This window comes from Larus michahellis, chromosome 2 (assembly GCF_964199755.1).
Source record: "Larus michahellis chromosome 2, bLarMic1.1, whole genome shotgun sequence".
Taxonomy (NCBI): domain Eukaryota; kingdom Metazoa; phylum Chordata; class Aves; order Charadriiformes; family Laridae; genus Larus; species Larus michahellis.
The window spans coordinates 169,066,764-169,089,477 of NC_133897.1; the positions used below are offsets into that span (position 1 = coordinate 169,066,764).

The 22,714-nt window shown below is 53.3% G+C and overlaps 1 protein-coding gene across 1 annotated transcript; it reads right to left on the minus strand.

Annotated features, from left to right (window-relative positions):
- Positions 1-15,621: 15,621 nt before the first annotated feature.
- On the minus strand, positions 15,622-20,665 carry LOC141738373 (uncharacterized). The gene is given in 4 exon segments (XM_074573567.1): positions 15,622-16,024; positions 16,026-16,097; positions 17,106-17,306; positions 20,565-20,665. Coding segments are annotated over 4 exon segments (777 nt in total).
- Between the last annotated feature and the right edge of the window lie 2,049 nt (positions 20,666-22,714).

The window sequence follows — 22,714 nt, forward strand, 5'->3', positions numbered from 1 at the left end:
GCTTGAGATAGGCAGTTTAACAGAACAGCAGAGGATAGAGGAAATCAAGAACAACAGAACTTGCAGAGGAATGTACAAAAACGATTCATTTATCACCACTCACCAGCCTGACCTGGGGAGCCCCAAGCCCACTCCCAAGCAGCGATCTCCGACTCCCTCCCCCAGGAAGCTCCCTCAGCTATACAGTGGGCACAGCATCTCATGGCATTGAGTACCTGTATCCCGTGGCCAGCTCCTTGTGAAAATTGAGCCTATCCCCAAAGGAACCAGGACAGGTTGGAAAAGAGCCTTAAAATCACCAAGTCCAATCCTTAACCTAACACTCTCAAGTCCACCAGGAAAGCGTGTCCCGCAGCACAACATCTATGTGTCTTCTCAGTTCTTCCAGGGATGGTGACTCAACCATTTCCCTGGCCAGCCTCTTCCAGCACTTCACAACCCTGTCGGAGAAGACATTTTTCATACGATCAACCCAGAGTCTCCCTTGGTGAAAAATGAGGCCATTTCCTCTTGTCCTATCACCTGAAACATGCCATGATGCTACTGGCCTTTATGGACACCAGGGCACACTGCTTGCTCATACTCAGCTGGCTGTCAAACAACACCCCCAGCTCCTTTTTCACCGGGCAGCTCTCCAGCCGCTCTTCCCTGAGCCTGTAGCATTACAAGGAGTTGTTGTGACCCAAGTGCAGGACCCAGCACTTGTTGAACCTCATACCATTGGCCTCAGCCACTTGATCCAGCTTGTCCACATCCAACTTGTGCGTTGAGAGAAAGACAGTTTAATAAGGAGAGCAAAAGCTGTTCACGCAAACGCAGCAAATCAAGGAATTCCTTCACTACTTCCCATGGGCAGGCAGGAGTTCAGCTGCCTGCAGGAAAGCAGGGCTCCATGATGCGTGATGTTTCTTGGGAAGACTAATGTCACAACTCCATGAGTGCCTCCCGCCTTCTTTGTTCTTCCCCCAGCATTATGTATTGAGCATAATGTCGTACGGCACGGACTATCCCTTTGGTGAGTTCTGGTCAGCTGTGCTGGCTGTGTCTCCTCCCAGCTTTTTGTGCCCTCCCAGCCTACTTGCTGGCAGGGTGGTGTGAGGAGCAGAAAAGGCCTTGAGTGCTTAGCAAGAACTAAAAACAGTAGTGGGCTGTCAATAGCATTCTCATCCCAAATGCAAAACAGAGCACCCTACCAGCTGCCAGGAAGGGAGTCACTTCTATCCCAGCTGAAACCTTACTAAGGAGGGAATGAGGAGAGGGGAGTCAGACTCTTCTCTCAGGTGCCCACAACCAGGGCAAGTGATGATGGAGAAAGATGAAAAGAGGCGCCTTTTCCTTGGAAGAGAAGGCATGCTGTTTTCAGCGTGAGTGTAGTCAAAGATTGGAACCGGTTGCGCAGAGAGGCGTTGGAACCTCCGTCCTTGGAAATACTGAAGACCTGTGTGGACATGGTTGCGGAGAGCCTGCTTGAGCTGACACTGTTTGAGCAGGTTCGGTTGAAGTAGAGGATGTCCAGAGGATCCTTGGGCAGTCAATGATTCTTGTTGCTGTGATTCTGCCTGCTGTGCTGGTGAGAGGGTCATGCTGGGGAAGAGAGTTGGCAAAGTGTGTGCTGCCATGGGGAGCTTGTGTCAGAGGCTGCAGTAGAAGTGCATTAGCATGTGCAAGCCTTTGTTTGGTCAAGTGAAGGGCTTGTGTCACGTTCTGGAAACCGCCCTGTGCTGCTCTGTGCTGCTGTTGTAGCTGGGGACATACTTCCTAAGAGAGGTCCTCTTGCCTTTTTACACCCACTGTGATGGTGCGTGGAGCCCTGTCACTGTGCCGGCTGCAGTTGGGAGCAACTGGAGACAAGTGTCCTGGTTTGAGGTAAAACAGAACCAATTTTCTGGTTTGTATTTTTACGTTTTAGCTGGGCCTCTTCTAACTGACTAAACCGGGAAATTAACAGCATATTGTTTAGAAAGTGTTCACTCTCACTGAGTGACAAGACCTGATTATACCAAGGAATGGTACACAGAGACGCTCTCGCTTAGACTTATCCCTATAACAAGCGAGGTCAGCTAACTTCGTTATTTGCCTCGTTAGAGGGTCAGAAGTGGAAAAGCATAGAAGGGTGACACCTGTAAGGAGGAGCGGACAGGACAGGTCCTCTTATCTCTTCCTCTCCTCTCTTTGGGAAGGGGGGACATCTGTCATTGTGATTGGCCAATCCGGCCAAAACCACGGAAGGAGAAAGCGAAGGCATCTCAGTTTTGGATGCAGGAGAACTTTATTGAGGCAAAGCAGTGCACAGGCAGGAATGCCAAGTGGAAGGGAGCCAGTCTGAGCTGCAGGTAGGCTGACCTTCATTCGAGGTCGCTTGTGAGAGAAGATCTTGCCAGAGCATCAAGGTCTTCCTGGCTGGGAGGGGAAATGGCACCCTGGAGGTCTTTGAGTTGTCAGCAAGTGTTTGCAGCAGAGTGTAGTGGACATAGCCGAAGGGGCGATGCAAAGAAGGAAGTGGGAGAAGAGGAGGAGGTACATGGGCCATGGTTGCAGACAGCTTGGGCTTGCCCCTTCCCTCCTCCCTTGCTTGGTGTCTTGAGAGGAGGAGCCATGGACGATACAATCCTGTGCCAGCAACTACCTAGAAGTGCGTCTTCAATGCAAGCCGTGGCTTCCATGGTGTGGGTGGCTGGTGCCAGGGTTAGTGGCGATGGCCCTTAGCAGGGGTAGCAGCCTCTTCTGCCACCGTAGCAGCCAAGGCCTCCCAAGCCGTAGCCGTAGCCGAAGCCGAAACCGCCAGAGGAGATGGGCACTCCCTGGGCGCTGAGTTCATTGCCCACGGCAGCGGATGCGGAGGATCCGACGGCGGTGCTCTGGGGGAAGGAGGTGAGGATGGGTCCTGGCAGGGTGACCTGCACGGCGGGAGGCTGGATGACGACGCGGGAGGCCTCGCACTGCCTGACGCAGGGCTCGTTGCAGCTGTTAGCCAGCGGGGTGGGTCCGCAGGGTCCGCAGAGGTCGTTGCAGGCCATGTGTGTGGTGTGGAGGGTGCCTGGAAGAGAGGGTGTGGAGAAAGGTGAGGGTCATGGGCGTGTGAGGGTCAGTGTTGGAAGAGGACGAGGGAGTGTGGAGGGCTGGTGTGGGGCTGTGGGGAGTGTGGCAGTAAGGAGGCGTGAGGGCTGCTGAGGCTGTCGGCACAGCATGGTGGAGGAGAGGGGCCAGGTGGGTGAGGAGAAGGAGGGTCAGGGGGTTGAGGCTCACCTTATTGAGGGTGGAGGAGAAGGCGGGAGGAGAAGTGTGTGAGGGAGAGAGGCACTGGGCCGGCTTTTATGCTGGTCCTGGAGGGGCGGGACAGGCTTGGCGCACGACTTTTTTTTCACCAAGCAGCTCTTGCATGGTACAGGCACTCAAGTAATGACATGGGGTGTGTCTTCCTTCCCACAACAGTCCCTTTTCATGTCATCCTCTTGAGGTCGTCTCCATTTGGCCCTGGCAGCAGCTTCTAAGTGAGTGTAGGTAGTTGGGAGGGTTTGGATGGATGCTGTGTCACGGAATTCAGCAGACGCCACCAAAGCATAGAGAGGTCGGGTGTCTTCAGTGAGGTCATCCCACAGCAGTCCTGTGGTGTGGTTTGTGGTTGCGTTTTGAAGAGGGGGCCTCATTTTCTTGCAGCCCTGCCAGGGTGGTTGAAACTTTGAGGGTGTTGCAGGCGTGAGGTGCTGCCCCTTTCATGGCATTCGCTCCCTCCCTGCACTGCTGCCAGCTCGCTCAGCCTGTCTTTAGGCCTGGCCTTTCTCCCTGCATGTGTTCTGTGGGTGTCTTAGTGCTTCTCTTGTTTGAGGGCTTGGTACAAAGGCGTTTTACAAAGCATGAGGGAAAGGCCGTGGATGTTGGTAACCTGGGCTTTAGAAAAGTGTTTCATGCCATTTCCCACAGCATTCTGCTGGAGAAACTGCCGGCTTATGCCTCGGATCGGGGTCCAGAAAAGCAAGGCTTCATGACGCGTCCTGTTTTCTTGGGAATAGAAACCTCATAACACCAAACGTCCACCTGTTCTTTTTTCTTCCCCAGCATTTTATACTGAGCATGATGTTATATGGCATGGACTATCCTTTTGGTCAGCTAGGGTCAGCTGTATGGGCCATGTCACCTCCAAAGTTCTTGCGCACTGCCAGCCTACTTGCTGGTTGGGCGGTATGAGGAGCAGAAAAAGCCTTGAGTACTTACAACAACCAAAACCTCTAATGGGCTGTTGACAGCATTCTCACCCCAAATGAGTGAGAGTCGGACTCTTCCCATGGGCACCCACGGCCAGGGAATGTGTTAATGGAGAAAGATGAAAAGTTGTGCCATTTCCTTGGAAGAGGAGGCAAGCCTTTTTCAGCATGAGGCTGGTCAAGCAGTGGGAAAAAGATTGCACTGGGAGGTGTTGGAGTCTCCATCCTTGGAGATAGTGAAAACCTGACTGGATGTGGTCCTGTAGAGCCTGCTGGAGGCGACCCCTTTGAGAAGTTTGGGTTGAAGTAGATGATGTCCAGAGGTTCCTTATGCAGTCGATGATTCTGTTTGCTGTGATTCTGCCTGCTGTGCTGGCCAAGGGGTGGTGCTGGGGGAGAGAGTTAGTGAAGTGTGTGCTGCCATGGGGAGCCTTTGTCAGAATGGTGGTTCAAAGTGCCTTAGTATTGCAAAGGCTTTGTTTGGTCAAGTGGAGGGCTTGTGTCAGGTTCTGGAAGCCCCCCTGTGCTGCCCTGTGCTGCTGTTCTTGGGGACATACTTCCTAAGAGGGGTCCTGTAGCCCTTTTCGCACTCACCCCAGTTGCCTCCCGAGCCCTGGCTTTGTGTTGCATGAGGTTGGAAGAGCCTTGGGAAAAGAAAGGAAGTGGAGGCATCTCATGCTGGGATGCAGAACTTTAACGAGTTTATTGCCAAAAGACCTGCTCCAGCACTGGTTTCTCTCCATGGGATCAAAGCCTCCTTTGGGAATCCACCTGCTTCGGCGGGGGTTCCTCCACAGGCTCTAGGTAGATATCTGCTCCACCATTGACCGCCATGGGCTGCATATCTACAACATGCTTGACCATAGTCTTCAAAACGAGATGCAGGGAAATCTCTGCTCCAGTGCCTGGAGCACCTCCTCCCACTCCGTATTCACTGACCTTGGGGCAGCGCCGAATGCCTGGCACCCCTCCAAAGCCCAGGCCGGCCTGCCAGGGCTGTGAGGAAATGGGGCCCCCTCTTCACAACGCACCCGCAAACCACACAACACAACTGACACAATATGACCTCACTTATGACACACCACCTCTGGTATGCTTTGGCCATGTCTCCTGAATACCCTGAAACGCTGCATGCATGCACATCCCTCAAACTACTTACTCTAACTTAAAAGCTGCCACTAGGCTGAGATGGACATGAGGAGAAGATGAAAAGGGGCTGTTATGGTAAGGAAAACGCAACGCACATCATTCCTTGAGTGGCTGCAGCACGGAATGACTCATTGCTGAAAAACACCGTCATGCGCCAAGCCTGTCCCGCCCCTCCACGACCAGCATAAAAGGCGGCCCAGCGCCTCTCTCCCTCACACACTTCTCCTCACGCCTTATCCTCCACCCTCAACAAGGTGAGTCTCAACCCCATGACCCTCCTTCTTCTCAACCACCTGGCCCCTCTCCTCCACCACGCTCTGCCCACAGCCTCAACAGCCCTCACGCCTCCCCACTGCCACGCTCCCCACAGCCCCACAACAGCCCTCCACACTCCCTCGCCCTCCTCCAAAACCAAACCTCACACCCCCACGACCCTCCTCTTTCTCAACACCCTCTCTTCCAGGGACCCTCCACACCACAGACATGGCCTGCAACAACCTCTGCAGCCCCTGCGGACCCACCCCGCTGGCTAACAGCTGCAACGAGCCCTGCGTCAGGCAGTGCGAGGCCTCCCGCGTCGTCATCCAGCCTTCCACCGTGCAGGTCACCCTGCCAGGACCCATTCTCACCTCCTTCCCCCAGAGCACCTTTGTCGGATCCTCCGCATCCGCTGCCGTGGGCAATGAACTCAGTGCCCAGGGAGTGCCCATCTCCTCCGGCGGCTTCGGATTCGGCCTCGGCTACGGCTTGGGAGGCCTTGGCTGCTACGGTGGCAGAAGAGGCTGCTACCCCTGCTAAGGGCCATCGCCACCACCCTTCGTAGCTGATCTCTCTCATGCAGGGGACTTTGGTTGATGGTTGCCCTACTAATACCTCAGACCATCTCCCTTCCCCTTAGCACCTCTGCCTTTGCAATCTTTTCCCTCAATAAAGTTCTCTTGCATCTCAGCCTCAAACGCCTCCACTTCCTTTCTTCTCACAAGGCTCTTCCAACCTCACCCAACACAAGGCCAGGGCTACAGAGACCATCGGGGTGGGTGGAAAAGGGCTAGAAGACCTCTCGTAGGAACTATGGCCCCAGCAAAAACAACAGCACAGGGCAGCACGGGGGAGCTCCCAGAACCTTACACAAGCCCTTCACTTGCCCAAACAAAGTCTTGCACATAATAATCACAGAATCACAGAATCTTACTGGTTGGAAGGGACCTCTGAGATCATCGAGTCCAACCACACAAAAAAAAAAAAAAAAAAAAAAAAAGCACCCACCAACTAAACTCCACACCCACAACTCCACACACAACACCCCACCACAAACCAATAATCTTGGGCACTAGAGCATGCCCTGAAGAGCCATGTCTACACATTTCTTAAATACCTCCAGGGATGGTGACTCCACCACCTCCCTGGGCAGGCTGTTCCAGTGCCTGACCACTCTTTCAGTAAAGTAATTCTTCCTAATATCTAATCTAAATCTCCCTTGCCGCAGCTTCATACCATTTCCTCTGGTCCTGTCGCTATTCCCTTGGGAGAAGAGGCCAACCCCTGCCTCTCTACAGTTTCCTTTCAGGTAGCTGTAGAGGGCAATGAGGTCTCCCCTCAGCCTCCTCTTCTCCAAACTAAACATGCCCAGCTCCCTCAGCCTCTCCTCACAGGACTTGTTCTCCAGACCCCTCACCAGCTTGGTGACTCTCCTCTGGACACACTCCAGCACTTCAATGTCTTTCCTGTAGTGAGGGGCCCAAAACTGAACACAGTACTCGAGGTGAGGCCTCACCAGTGCCGAGTACAGAGGCACGATGACTTCCCTACTCCTGCTGGCCACGCTATTCCTGATACAAGCCAGGATGCCATTGGCCCTCTTGGCCACCTGGCCACACTGCTGGCTCATGTTAAGCCGCTGTCCACTAACACTCCCAGGTCCTTTTCTGCCGGGCAGCTTTCCAGCCACTCTTCCCCAAGCCTGTAGCGTTGCCCGGGGTTGTTGTGACCAAAATGCAGTTCCTGGCACCTGGCCTTAGTAAACCTCATCCCATTGGCCTTGGCCCATTGATCCAACCTGTCTAGATCCCTCTGTAAAGCCTTCCGACCCTCAAGCAGATCAACACTCCCACCTAGTTTGGTGTCATCCGCAAACTTACTGAGGGTGCATTCAATCCCCTTGTCTAGATCATCAATAAAGATATTGAACAAGACTGGCCCCAAGACTGAGCCCTGAGGGACACCACTGATGACCGGCCGCCAACCAGATTTTGCTCCATTAAGCACAACTCTCTGGGCACGGCCATCCAGCCAGTTTTTTATCCAGCGGAGGGTACACTTGTCTATGCCATGATTCTCCAGTTTCTCCAGGAGAATGCCGTGGGGGATGGTGTCGAAGGCCTTACCAAAGTCCAGGTAGGCAACATCCACAGCCTTGCCCTCATCGAGAAAGCGGGTCACATGGTCATAGAAAGAGATCAAGTTGGTCAGGCAGGACCTCCCTTTCCTAAACCCATGCTGGCTGGCCCTGATCCCTTGGCTGCCCTGCACTTGCCTTGAGAGCTCACTCAAGATGATCCTCTCCATGATCTTTCCCGGTACAGAGGTCAGGCTGACAGGCCTGTAGTTTCCGGGATCCTCCTTCCGGCCCTTCTTGCAGATGGGCATCACATTGGCCACCCTCCAGTCATCTGGCACCTCTCCTGTTGACCAGGATTGTTGATAGATAATGGAGAGAGGCTTGGTGAGCTCTCCTGCCAGCTCCCTGAGAACTTTTGGGTGAATCCCGTCCGGCCCCATAGACTTATGCGTGTCCAGGTGCATAAGCAAAACATTAACTACTTCCTCCTGGATTACAGGGGAGTTGTCCTGTTCTCCGTTCTTATCTTCCAGCCCAAGAAGCTGAACACCCTGGGGGTAGCTGGTCTGACTATTAAAGACAGAGGCAAAGAAGGCATTAAGTATCTCAGCCTTCTCCTCGTCCTTGGTTGCAAGGTTTCCCCCCGCATCCAGTAAGGGATGGACATTCTCCGTCACTCTCTTTTTGTTGATGTATTTATAGAAACTTTTTTTGTTGTCCCTTATGTTAATTGCCAGGTTGAGTTCCAGCTGGGCTTTTGCCTTCCTGATTTTTTCTCTGTATGACCTAACACGATCTCTGTACTCCTCCTGAGTTGCCTGTCCCCTCTTCCAAAGGTGGTAAACCTTCCTTTTTTCCTTAAGTCCCATCAAGAGCTCTTTGTTCATCCAGGCCGGCCATTTTCCCCGCCCTTTAATTGTGCGCCTCATGGGGACAGCCTGCTCCTGGGCCTTTAGGATTTCCCTCTTAAAGAGCGTCCAGCCTTCCTGGGCTCCTTTGTCTCTCAGGACTACCTCCCACGGGACTCTCCCAACCAGGGTTCTGAGCAGGCTAAAGTCTGCCCACCGGAAGTCCAAGATGGAGGTTTTGTTAACCCCCTTCCTTACCTCACTATGGATGGAAAACTTAACCATTTCATGGTCACTAAGCCCAAGACGGCCTCCGACCTCCACGTCCCCCACTAGCCCTTCTTTGTTTGTGAACAGTAGGTCTAGCAAGGCACCTCCCCTGGTAGGCTCACCTACCATTTGTGTCAGGAAGTTATCCTCCATACACTCGAGGAACCTCCTAGCCTGCCTGCTCTCTGCTGTGTTATATTTCCAGCAGATGTCTGGTAAGTTGAAGTCCCCAACTAGAACAAGGGCTGGCGTTTGCGAGACTGCAGCCAGCCGCTTATAGAATACCTCATCAACCTGCTCATCCTGGTTGGGTGGTCTATAGCAGACTCCCAGCACAAAATCACCTTTGTTAGCCTTCCCTTTCACCCTTACCCATAAACACTCAACTTCTTCATCACTGGAGTCTATCTCTATAGAGTCAAACAACTCCCTAATGTACAGAGCCACACACCCCCCCTCCTTCCTTGCCTATTCCTTCTGAAGAGCTTATAGCCACTCATTGCAGCATTCCAGTCATGACCATCATCCCACCACGTTTCCGTGATGGTGACTATGTCGCAGTTGTCCTGCTGCACAATGGCGTATAGCTCATCCTGTTTGTTGCCCCAAAATTCTTTTCCCCCTCTGCACTTCGAACCAACCTTCTGGCACAAGCTCCCCATGGCAGCACACACTTCACCAACTCTCTTCCCCAATACGACCCCCTGGCCACCACAACAGGTAGAATCACAACAAACTGAATCTTTGCATGAGGATCTGGACACCATCTACTTCCACCCAGTCTGCCCACACGGGCTCAGCTGGAGCACCTTGTTCAGCACCATGTCCAGTCAGGGTTCCTGTATCTCCAAGGATGGAGTCTCCAACACTCCTCTGAAGAAATGGTTCCCCTTCTTAACCACCTTCACACTGAAAAAGCCTTGCCTTCTCTTCCAAAGAAATGGCATGTCTTTTCATCTTTCTCCGTTCACACTTGCCCTGGCCATGGGCACCCTGAGAAGAGTCTCACTCCCCTGTCCTCATTCCCTCTTCTCATCGGTTCACCTGGGATAGAGTTGACTTTCTCACTAGTAGCTGGTAGAGTGCTCTGTTTTGCATTTGGGATGAGAATGCTATTGACAGCCCACTACTGTTTTCAGTTCTCGCTAAGCACTCAAGGCCTTTTTTGCTCCTCGCACCGCCCCACCAGCAAGTATGCTCGGAGTGCACAAAATGCTGAGAGGAGACACGGCCGGGACAGTTGACCAGAACTCACCAAAGGGAGAGTGCATGCCGTAGTGACGTTATGCTCAATTCATAATGCTGGGGGAAGAAGAAAGGAGGAGGGGGCACTTTGGGAGTTATGGCATTTGTCTTTCCAAGAAAACATCACGCATGATGAAGCCCTGCTTTCCTGCAGACGGCTGAATTCCTGCCTGCCCATGGGAGGTAGTGAAGCAATTCCTTGGTTTGCTTTGTTTGCATGCACAGCTTTTGCTTTACTTATACCGCTCTTTTTCTCAACGCACACATTTTTTCTCTTTTCCTCTTCTGATTCGCTTCCCTGTGCCACCGTGGTGGAAATGAGCGAGTGGCTGTGTGGTCCTACTTGCCAGCTGGAGTTCATCTCCCATACATGCCATTCAGGATTCAGAGACATCGATGACACCTCCCCTTCAGGTCCTTGCCTCCTGGTTGATAAACCTCCCAGCTCGCTCAGCTTCTCCTCGGAGGAAGGGTGCTCCAGTCCCTTCAGCGCCTTTGTGGCTGTGCACTTGACTTGCTCCGCTATGTCCATGGCCTTCATAAACTCATAGAATCACTGGGGTTTGGAAAGACCCTTGAGATCATTGAATCCCACCCTTAATCTAACCCTACCAAGTCTACCACTAAAGTGTCCCTAAGTGCCAAGCCTACTGTCTTCTACAGACCTCCAGTGATGGTGAGTCAACCATTTCCCTGGCCAGCCTCTTCCAGTGCTTCACAAGCGCTAGCGTTGCAAGGAATTGTTGTGACCCAAGTGCAGGACCCAGCACTCAGCCTTGTTGAACTTCATACCATTGGCCTCGGCCACTTGATCCAGCCTGTCCACATCCCTCTGTAGAACCATCCACCCTCAGGCACATCAACAAACCCACCCAATATGGGTCACCAGCGAACTTAATGAGGGTGCACTCGATCCCGTCGTCCACATCGTTGATAAAGATATTAAACAGAAGTGGCCCCAATACTCAGCCTTGAGGAACACATCTTCTGACCAGCCACCACACTGAATTTAACTCCATTCGCCACAACTCTTTGGGCATGGCCACCCAAACGGTTTTTTAGGCAGTCAAGAGTATGCCCATCAGAGCCATGAGCAGGCACTTTCTGCAGCAGAATAATGTGAGAAACAGTGTCAAAGGCTTTAGTAAAGTCAGGCTTAACAACATCCACAGCCCTGCCCTCATCCACCCGCTAAGCGGCTCTCCTTGTCAAAGGACGAGATCAGGTTAGGCCAGCAGGACTCTTCATAAAGCCATGCTGACTGGGCCTCATCACCTGGGTGTCCTGTATGTGCCATGTGATGGTACTCAATATGACCAGCTCCATAACATTTCAAAGAACCAAGGTGAAACAAAGAGGCCTTTCTCTCTTATACTTACCAACAAGAGGGGCACCAAGGCACCCACAAAACACACCCAACGGGAAAAGCCAGCCTCAAAGACAGCTGTAGTCAGCTGGGATCAAGGCCGGGATGGAGCAAATGCAGGGGAAGGGGCAGCACCTCATGACTGCCACACCATCAAAGTGCACAACAGACAGGGCTGCGAGGAAACGGGGGCCCCTCTTCTCAACCCACCCACAAACCACACCACACCAGTGCCACGGCATGACCTCACTGAAAACACCCCACCTCTCCTATGCTTTAGTCCCGTCTTCTGTTCGACCTCACAAGCGACAACAAAACCAAGTCTTTGGCCTCTAATATTGGAACTTGAAAGCTGCCGGCGGTGCCAACTGGACACGTCCTCAAGTGGAGGACACGAAAAGGGAGTGATGTGGGAAGGAAATGACACCCCACCTGATGACTCGCCAGGCTGTGGCATGCAAGAGCTGCTTCCTGCAGAAAACCATCATGCGCAAAGCCTGTCCCACCCCTCCACGACCAGCATAAAAGCCGCCCAGCGCCTCTCTCCCTCACACACTTCTCCTCACGCCTTCTCCTCCTCCCTCAACAAGGTGAGCCTCAACCCCATGACCCTCCTTCTCCTCACCCACCTGGCCCCTCTCCTCCACCACGCTCTGCCCACAGCCTCAACAGCCCTCACGCCTCCACACTGCCACGCTCCCCACAGCCCCACAACAGCCCTCCACACTCCCTTGCCCTCCTCCAACACCGACCCTCACACCCCTACCACCCTCACCTTTCTCAACACCCTCTCTTCCAGGCACCCTCCACACCACACACATGGCCTGCAACGACCTCTGCAGCCCCTGCGGACCCACCCCGCTGGCTAACAGCTGCAACGAGCCCTGCGTCAGGCAGTGCGAGGCCTCCCGCGTCGTCATCCAGCCACCCACTGTGGTGGTCACCCTGCCAGGACCCATCCTCAGCTCCTTCCCCCAGAGCACCTTTGTCGGATCCTCTGCATCCGCTGCTGTGGGCAACGAACTCAGCGCCCAGGGAGTGCCCGTCTCCTCCGGCGCCTTTGGCTATGGCTACGGCTTTGGCTTGGGAGGCCTTGGCTGCTACGGTGGCAGAAGAGGCTGCTACCCCTGCTAAGGGCCATCGCCACCACCCCTGACACCAACCATGGCAAACTTGAACCAACAGCATAAATGGAGAACACACCTCCAGGCCCTCCCTAGCACACAGACCTGCTGGCCATGGATCATGCTCTCAAGGCACCAAGGAAACAGGGAAAGGCCAGCGCCAACTGCCTGGAACCATGACCAATGCATTTCCTCCTCTTCTCCCACTTCCTTCTTTGCATCTCCCCTTCTTCTCTGTCCACTACTCTCCGCTGAAACCACTCACGGACAAGCCAAAGCCCGCCAATGATCTCCACTATGCCACTCCCACTGCGGGCCAAGAAGACCTCGGTGCTTCGGCAAGATCTACTGCACTCAAGGGACTTCGCCTGATGCTTGCCCTACTAACACCTCAGACCTTCTCCCTTCCCCTCAGCACCTCTGCCTTTGCAATCTTTTCCCTCAATAAAGTTCTCTTGCATCGCAGCCTAAGACGCCTCCACTTCCTTTCTTCTCACAAGGTTCATCCAACCTCACCCAACACAAGGCCAGGGCTACAGAGACCATTAGGGTGCCTGGAAAAGGGCTACAGGATCTCTCTTAGGAAGTATGTCCCCAGCAAATAAAAACAGCACAGGGCAGAACAGGGGAGCTTCCAGAACCTCACACAAGACCTTCACTTGACCTAACAAAGCTTGGACATGTTAATGCACTTCTACCCAAGACTCTCACACAAGCTCCCCATGGCAGCGTGCACTTCACAGAATCACCGAATCACAGAAACTTCAGAGTTGGAAGGGACCTCTAGAGATCATCTAGTCCAACTCCCCTGCTAAAGCAGGATTGCCTAGAGCACATTACTCAGGACTGCATCCAGGCGAGTCTTGAAAATCTCCAGAGAAGGGGACTCCACAACCTCCCTGGGCAGCCTGTTCCAGTGCTCTGTCACCCTCACTGTAAAGAAGTTTTTCCCTGTATTTGAATGGAACTTCCTATGTTCTAACTTGTGCCCGTTGCCCCTCGTCCTGTCACTGGGAACCAATGAAAAGAGTCTGGCACCATCCTCCTTCAACCCACCCTTTAGATACTTATATGCCATAATAAGGTCTTCCCTCGGCCTTCTCTTCTCCAGGCTAAAGAGTCCCAGCTCTCTCAGCCTTTCCTCGTAAGGGAGATGCTCCAGTCCCTCAATCATCTTAGTTGCCCTACGCTCGACCCGCTCCAGTACTTCCCTGTCTCTCTTGAACTGGGGAGCCCAAAACTGGATGCAGTATTCCAGTTGTGGCCTCAGCAGTGCAGAGTAGAGGGGGAGAATGACCTCCTTTGACCTACTGGCCACACTCTTCCCTATGCAGCCCAGGATTCCCTTGGCCTTTTTGGCAACAAGGGCACATTGTTGGCTCATGGATAATTTCTTGTCTACACTTCAACAGCTCTCCTCCCCAGCATGACACCGTGGCCAGCACAGCAGGCAGAATCACAGCAAACACAATCATTGACTGCACAAGAACCCTCTGGAGATCATCTGCTTCAACACAGACTTCTAAAACGGGGTCATCTCGAGGAGGCTCTCCACGACCGTGTCAAGTCAGCTTTTCAGTATCTCCAAGGATGGAGTCTACAAAACCTCCCTGCACACCCAACTCCACTATTTGACCACCCTCCCACTGAAAAAGCCTTGCCTTCTCTTCCAAGGAAATGGCAGATCTTTTCAGCTCTTGCTCTACCTATTAAACTGTCTTTATCTCAACCCATGTCTCTTTTCACTTTTATACTTCTGATTCTCTTTCCCATCCTGCCATGGCAGGAGTTAGCACGCGGCTGCGGGATCCTAGTTGCTGGCTGGGGTTCTGGAATCATAGAGTGGTTTACATTAGTAGGGACAGAATCCCAGAATCCCAGAATCCCAGAATGACAGGGGTTGGAAGGGACCTCTGGAGATCATCTAGTCCAACCCCCCTGCCAAAGCAGGGTCACTTGGAGCAGGTGGCACAGGAACACATCCAGGTGGGGTTTGAATGTCTCCAGAGACGGAGATGCCACACTGTCTCTGGGCACTCTCTTCCAGTGCTCTTGCCACCCTCAAAGGCAAGAAGTTCCTCCTCATGTTTAGATTGCACTTCCTATGTTCAAGTTTGTGTATATTACCTGAACCTTACAGATCATCTAATTCCAACCCCCTGCCATGGGCAGAGACACCGCCCACCAGACCAGGTTGCTCAAAGCCCCACCCAGCCTGGCCTTGAACACCTCCAGGGATGGGGCCTTCCCAGCTGCCCTGTGCAACGTGTTCCAGTGTCTCACCACCCTCAGAGTCATATCTCATTTCAATCTACCTGCATCCCGTGTGAAGCCATTACCCCTCCTCCTATCACTACGTGCCCTTGTAAAAAGTTCCTCTCCAACTTTCATGGAGGCACCATTCAGACATTGGAAAGCTGCTATAAGGTCTCCCTGGTGTCTTCTCTCCTCCAGGCTGAACAACCCCAACTCTCTCAGCCTGTCCTCACAGCAGAGGGGCTCCAGCCCCCTCATCGTCTTCGTGGCCCTCCTCTGGCCCTCCTCCAACAGGGCCATGTCCTTCTTCTGTTGGGAACTCCACAGATGGACGCAGTACTCCAGGTGGGGTCTCACGAGAGAAGAGCAGAGGGGCAGAGTCACCTCCCTCCACCTGCTGGTCCTGCTTCTTTGGACGCAGCCCATTATGCCGTTGGATTGCTGGCCTTCCAGCGCACACTGCCCACTCATCTTGAGCTTCTCATCCACCAGCACCCCCAAGTCCCTCTCCTCAGGCCTCTTCTCAAGCCATTCTCTGCCCAACCTGAATTTGGGATTGGGATTGCCGTGACCCACGTGCATGACCCTGCGCTTGGCTTGCTTGGATTTCACGAGCTTTACATGGGCCCTCCTCTCAAGGCTCTCCAGGTCCCTCTGGATGGCATCCCTTCCCTCCAGCATTTCAACCACACCACACACCTTGGTCTCATCGGCAAACTTGCTGAGGGTGCACTCAATCATAGAAGCATAGAATTGCTGAGGTTGGAAGGGACCTTTAAGATCATCAAGTCCAACCTTTAACCTACCCTGACAAAAGCCACTTCTAAACCATGTCCCTAAGTGCCCCATCTACCCTTTTTTTAAACACCTCCAGGGATGGTGAATCCACCACCTCCCTGGGCAGCCTATTCCAATGTTTAATAACCCTTTCAGTGAAAAAGTGTTTCCTAATATCCAATCTAAACCTCCCCTGACATAACTTGAACCCGTTTCCTCTCGTCCTATCACTTGTCACCAGGGAGAAGAGGTCAGCCCCCATCTCTCTACAACCTCCTTTCAGGTAGTTGTAGAGGGTGATAAGGTGTCCCCTCAGCCTCCTCTTCTCCAGGCTAAACAACCCCAGCTCCCTCTGTCGTTCTTCATAAGGTTTGTCCTCCAGACCCCTCACCAGCTTTGTAGCCCTTCTCTGGACACCCTCCAACACCTCAATGTCCCTCTTGTAGCGAGGGGCCCAAAACTGAATGCAGAACTCGAGGTGGGGCCTCACCAGTGCCGAGTACAGGGGGGATGATCACTTCCCTAGTCCGGCTCACCACACTATTCCTGATACAGGCTAGGATGCTGTTGGCCTTCTTGGCCACCTGGCCACACTGCTGGCTCATATTCAGCTGGCTGTCAACCAACACTCCCAAGTCCTTTTCTGCCGGGCTGCTTTCAAGCCACTCTGCCCCAATCCTGTAGCGCTGCATGGGGTTGTTGTGACCTAAGTGCAGGACCCGGCACTTGGCCTTGTTGAACCTCATACCATTGGTCTCAGCCCATCGGTCCAGCCTGTCCAGATCCCTCTGCAGAGCCAACCTACCCTCAAGCAGATCAACACGCCCGCCCAGTTTAGTGTAATCTGCAAACTTACTGAGGGTGCATTCGATCCCTTCATTCAGATCATTGATAAAGACATTAAAGAGAACTGGCCGCAGCACCGAGCCCTGGGGGACACCACATGTGACCGGACACCAACTGGATTGAACTCCATTTACCACCACTCTCTGGGCACGGCCATCCAGACAGTTTTTTACCCAGCAAAGAGTACACCTGTCCAGGCCATGAGCAGCCAGTTTCTCCAGGAGAATGCTGTGGGAAACAGTGTCAAGCGCTTTGCAAAACTCCAAGTAGATAACATCCACGGCTTTTTCCTCATCCACTAAGTGGGTCACCTTATCATAGAAGGATATTAGGTTTGATAGGCATCACCTGCCCTTCACAAACCCATGCTGACTGGGCCTGATCACCCTGTTCTCCTATATGCGCCGTGTAATGGCACCGAGGAGGATCTGTTCCATGACCTTCCCAGGCACCGAGGTCACACTGACCGGCCTGTAGTTCCCCGGATCCTCCTTCCGGCCCTTCTTGTGGATGGCTGTCACATTGCCGACCTCCCCGGTTCTCCAGGACTGCTCATAAATGATGCAAAGTGGCCTGGCGAGCTCTTCCGCCAGCTCTTTCGTACTGTCCATGGCACCGACAAAGACGTTAAACAGCACCGCTCCCAGTACCGACTCCTGAGGAACGTCACTCCTCACTGCTCACCACTTGGACATCAAACCCTTAATCAAAAGCCTTCGAGTGCGGCCATCCATCCAGTTCCTTATCCTCCGAGTGCTCCATTGGTCAAATCCATGTCGCTCCAATTTCGGGACCAGCATGTTGTGTGGGACAGTGTCAGACGCTTTGCACATGTCCAGGTACATGACGTCTTTTGCTCTTCCCTTATCCACCAACACTGTAACCCTGTCAGAGAACACCACCAAATTTGTCAGGCTTGACTTGCCCTTGCTGAAGCCATGTTGACTGTCACCGATCACCTCCAAATATTCCATGTGACTTAGCAGAGTTTCCAGGAGGATCTGCTCCATGATCTTACTGGGCACAGAGGTAAAACTGACCGGCCCGTAAATCCCCGCATCTTCCTTGTTTCTTTTTTGAAAGATGGGCGTCATGGTACCCCTTTTCCAAACAGTGGGAACTTCATCCACAGCCTTTCCCTCATCCATCCACTCAGAGGGTCCCCTTGACAAAGAAGGAGATCAGAGTGGTCAGGCAGGACCTGCCCCTCATAAAGCCATGCCGACCTCTCGTACGGTTTGTCTGTGTCTGCTGAATGCCTTGAAAAATGCCAATAAAACCAAGTCTTTGGCCTCTAAGACTGGCAATTAAAAGCTTCCACCAGGGGCCAACTGGACACGTCCTCAAGACGGGGCCATGAAAATGGAGAATTAGGGAAAAGAAAAGACACCCCACCTCATGACTCACCAGGCTGTGGCATGCAAGAGCTGCTTGCTGAAAAAACACTCTCATGCGCAAAGCCTGTCCCGCTCCCCCACGACCAGCATAAAAGGCGGCCCAGCGCCTCTCTCCCTCACACACTTCTCCTCACGCCTTATCCTCCACCATCAACAAGGTGAGTCTCAACCCCATGACCCTCCTTCTCCTCGCACAACTGGCCCCTCTCCTCCACCATGCTCTGCCCACAGCCTCAACAGCCCTCACGCCTCCACACTACCATGCTCCCCACAGCACCACAACAGCCCTCCACACTCCCTCGCCCTCCTCCAACACTGACCCTCACACCACCACCACCCTCACCTTTCTCAACACCCTCTCTTCCAGGGAAACTCCACACCACACACATGGCCTGCAACGACCTCTGCAGCCCCTGTGGGCCCACCCCGCTGGCTAACAGCTGCAACGAGCCCTGCGTCAGGCAGTGCGAGGCCTCCCGCATCGTCATCCAGCCCCCCACTGTAGTGGTCACCCTGCCAGGACCCATTCTCACCTCCTTCCCCCAGAGAACTGCCGTCGGATCCTCTGCATCCGCTGCCGTGGGCAATGAACTCAGCGCCCAGGGAGTGCCCATCTCCTCCGGCGGCTCTGGCTTCGGCTACGGCTATGGCTTGGGAGGCCTTGGCTGCTACGGTGGCAGAAGAGGCTGCTACCCCTGCTAAGGGCCCTCACCACCACCCCTGACAACAACCACCCACACCATGGAAGACATGGCATGGATTGAGGAGGCAACTCAAGCATGTTCTGGCACATGGCTTCACCATCCACAGCTCCTCCTCTCAGGGCACCAAGCAAGGAAGCAGGGAAGGGGCCAACCCAGACTGTCTGCAACCATGGCCCATGTACCTCCTCCTCTTCTAACACTTCCTTCTTTCCATCGCCCCTTCTGCTACGTTCACGACTCTCCGCTGCAAGCACTTGCTGAAGAAGCAAATACCACACGGGACCTCCAGGGTGCCGCTCCTACCGCAGGCCAGGAAGACCTTGATGCTCTGGCAAGACCTAGCTCACACAGGGGACCTTGGATGATGGTCACCCTACCTGCAACTCAGACGGTCTCTCTCGCACTTAGCGCTTCTACCTTTGAACTTCTCTCTTCCCTCAATAAAGTTCTTCTGCATCCCAGCCTAAGACGCCTCCTCTTCCTTTCTTCTAACAAGGTTCTTCCAACCTCACCCAACACAAAGGCAGGGCTACAGTGCCCACCAGGGTGGGTGCAAGAGGGCCACCGGACCGGTCTTAGGAACTATGGCCCCAGCAACAGCAACAGCACAGCAGAGGGGGCTTCCAGAACCTCACACAAGCCCTTCACTTAACAAAAGAAAGCCTTGGACAACCTCACGCACTTCTACTCATGCCTCCAATGAAAGCTCCTCATGGCAGCACGCGCTTCACCAGCTCTCTTCCCCAGCATGACCCTCTGGCCAACACAGCAGGCAGAGTCACAGAAAACAGAATCCTTGACTGCACAAGGAACCTCTGGAGATAACCTCATTACACCTGACCTTCTCAAACGTGGTCAGATCGAGCACGCTGTTCAGCACCAGATCCAGTCAGCTCTTCAGTTTCTACATGATGGAGACTCCAACACCTCTCTGCACAACCGCTTCCACTCTTGGACCACCCTCCCACAGAAAAAACCTTGCCTTCTCTTCCAAGGAAATGGCACGTCTTTTCAGCTTTCTCCATTCACCCTTGCCCTGTCTGACTCCCCTCTCCTCATTCCTTCCTGACATGGCGGCAGCTGGGATAGAGTTGACTTGCTCAGCAGCTGGTAGAGTGCCAGGTTTTGCGTTTGCGATGAGAATGGCGTTGAGAGCCCACTAATGGTTTTTGGTTGTTGCTAAGCACTCAAGGCCTTTTCTGCTCTTCATACCACCCCACCACCAAGTAGGCTGGGCGTACAGAAAAAGCTGGGAGGTGAGGCGGCCGGTACAGCTGACCCCAGCTGACCAAAGGCATAGTCCATGCCACATGAGAGCACAGTGAGGGAAGAAAGAAGCGGGGAATGTTCAGAGTTATGGCATTTGTCTTCCAAGTAACCGTTATGTCTCATGGAGCCCTTCTTTCCTGGAGACGGCTGAACGCCTGCCTGCCTCGGGAAGTAGTGAAGGAACTCCTTCTTTTGCTTTGCTTGCTTGTGCATCTTTTGCTTTGCTTGCTTGTGCATCTTTTGCTTTACTTATTAAACTGACATCTCAACGCACAAATTTTTTCACTTTTCTTCTTCGGATTCTCTTTCCCATCCTGTTGTAGTGGGGAGTGTGCAAGTGGCTGCATGGTTCAGATTGCTGGCTAGCGTGAAACCAAGACACCTCCCATCCGGGATTTAGAGACATTGATGACATCTCCCCTACGCGGCCTTTTCTCCTGGCTGAAGAAACTCCCAGCTCTCTCAGCTTCTCCTCAAGGGAAGGATGCTGCAGTCCCTTCAGCGTCTTGGTGGCCCTGCACTCGACTTGCTCCACCACATCCATGGCCTTCAAAAACTCACAGAATCACTGAGGTTGGGAAAGACACTTAAGATCACTGATTCCATCCCTTAACCTAACACTACCAAGTGCCCCACTAAAGCAAGTCCCTTGGGGCCAAGTCTACTGTCTTCTAGATACCTCCAGGGCTGGTGACTCAAACGCTTCCCTGGGAAGCCTATTCCAGTGCTTGACAACCATTTCAGTGAAGACATTTTTCACCAGTGCCCATTACAGGGGGACGATCACTTCCATAGTCCTCCTGGACTCATGACTTTTGATACAGGCCACGATGCTACTGGCCGCCTTGGGCTCCAGGGCACACTGCTGGCTCATACTCAGCTGGCTGTCAAACAACACCCCCAGCTCCTTTTCCAACGGGCAGCTTTCCAGCCGCTCTTCCCCAAGCCTGTAGCGTTGCATGGGGTTCTTGTGACCCAAGTGCAGGACCCGGCACTCAGCTTTTCTGAACCCCACACCATTGGCCTCCTCCCATCGATCCAGCCTGTCCACATCGCTCTCTAAAGCGTCTTACCCTCAAGCAGATCCACACACTCACCCAACTTGGTGTTGCCTGCAAACATTCTGAGGGTGCACTCGACCCCCTCGTCCAGGTCGTTCGTAAAGATACTAAAGAGAACCGGCCCCAGTACTCAGCCCTGGGGAACACCACCTGTGGTGGCAACAATCTGGATTTACCTCCATTCACCTCTATGGGCCTGGCCATCCAGCCCGTTTTTTAGCCAGCGAAGTGTACGCCCGTCAGAGCCATGAGCAGGCAGTTTCTGCAGGACAACACTCTTGGAAACAGTGTCAACGGCTTTACTAAAGTCCAGTTAACAACATCCACAGCCCTTCACTCATCTACCCACTAAGCGCGTCCCCTTGACATAGAAGGAGATCAGGTTAGGCAAGCAGGACCTGCCCTTCATAAAGCCATGCTGGCTGGGCCTCATCACCTGCTTGGCCTCTATGTGCCATACGAAGGCGATCAAGATGATTAGCTCCATAACGTTTCCCAGCTCCCAGGTCAGAAAGACAGACCTTTCTCTCAGCTACAAACTTACAAGCAATGGGGGCATCAAAGTGCCCACAGGGCACATCAACAGGGTGTGGCAGGCCTAAAGACAGGCTTAGCCAGCCACAAACGTGCCACGAGATGATGTCACTGGAGATACCCCACCTCTCCTACGCCTTGGCTGTGACTGCTGAATTCCCTAACACACAGCGTCCATGCACGTCCTCCAAAATACCTACTTGCACTTAAAAGCTACCACCAGGGCCAAGTGGACACATCCACAAGACGACAACATGTAAAGGGAGCGTTGTGGGAAGGAAAACACGCCCACCACAGCACTTGACAGGCTGTGGCATGAAAGAGATGCTTGCTCAAAAATGCAGTCATGCATGAAATCATGGCCTCAGCTCCGCACTCACGTGCTGCGTGCTTGCCTCCAACTCTCCTCAACAAGCTCCACCTTCCCTTTCTTCCCGTCACACACTGTGCAGAGAAATGGCCTCATCCATCGGCACTCGCCCCAAGCAAACAACCCAAAGGCCCTGGCCCACCAGCCTCCCCTGCATGCCGATCCCACTCCCCCTCTGTCTCTTGACACACTCTCGGCCTCTCCAGGAACTCGCCTGCTTTTGCATGCTGCCTCATACGCAATCATGGAGGCACTTGGGTTGGAAAAGACCCTGAACAATCTTGACACCGTTCACCTATGACTACGACCTTCACCAAAAATCATAGCCCTAAGTCCCACGTCTACACATCCTGTCATAACCTCCAGGGATGGTGATTCAACCACTTCCTGGAGAAGCCTCTTCCAGTGCTTCATAACCCTTCTGGGATGACATTTTTCCTAGCATCCAATCTTAGCATCCCTACGCAACATTTAAAGACGTTAATTCTTCTCCTATCACATGTTACTCGGGATAAGAGACTGACACCTATCTCATTACCACCTCTTTTCAGGTGGGTGTAGTGAGCGATAAGGCGTGCCCTCAGCCTTTTTCTTTCTGCAAACTAAACATGCCCTGTTCCCTAAACTGCTCCTAACAAGTCTTCTTCTCTACATCCTTCACCAGCTTCGTTGCTCATCTTCAGATGTGTCGCGCCAGAGCCCAGGTTGCAAATTTGCCGGACACAACTAAGGGGATCCCTACGCAAGAGCCAAGAGGAGCCTTTGGGGAGCACGACCAGCCTCCCAACAGCACAGGGCTGCCACGATAATGCCCTGCTCTCACAAACAGCCCTCCTCTGCCTGCTTGAACTGCCTCCACCAGGGACGGCCCCAGCGGGGCACAAACCCAAACACGCAGCCTCCGTTCTCCCACCTACAACCTTAAAAACAAAAGGGGCACCAAGACAGCCACAGAGCA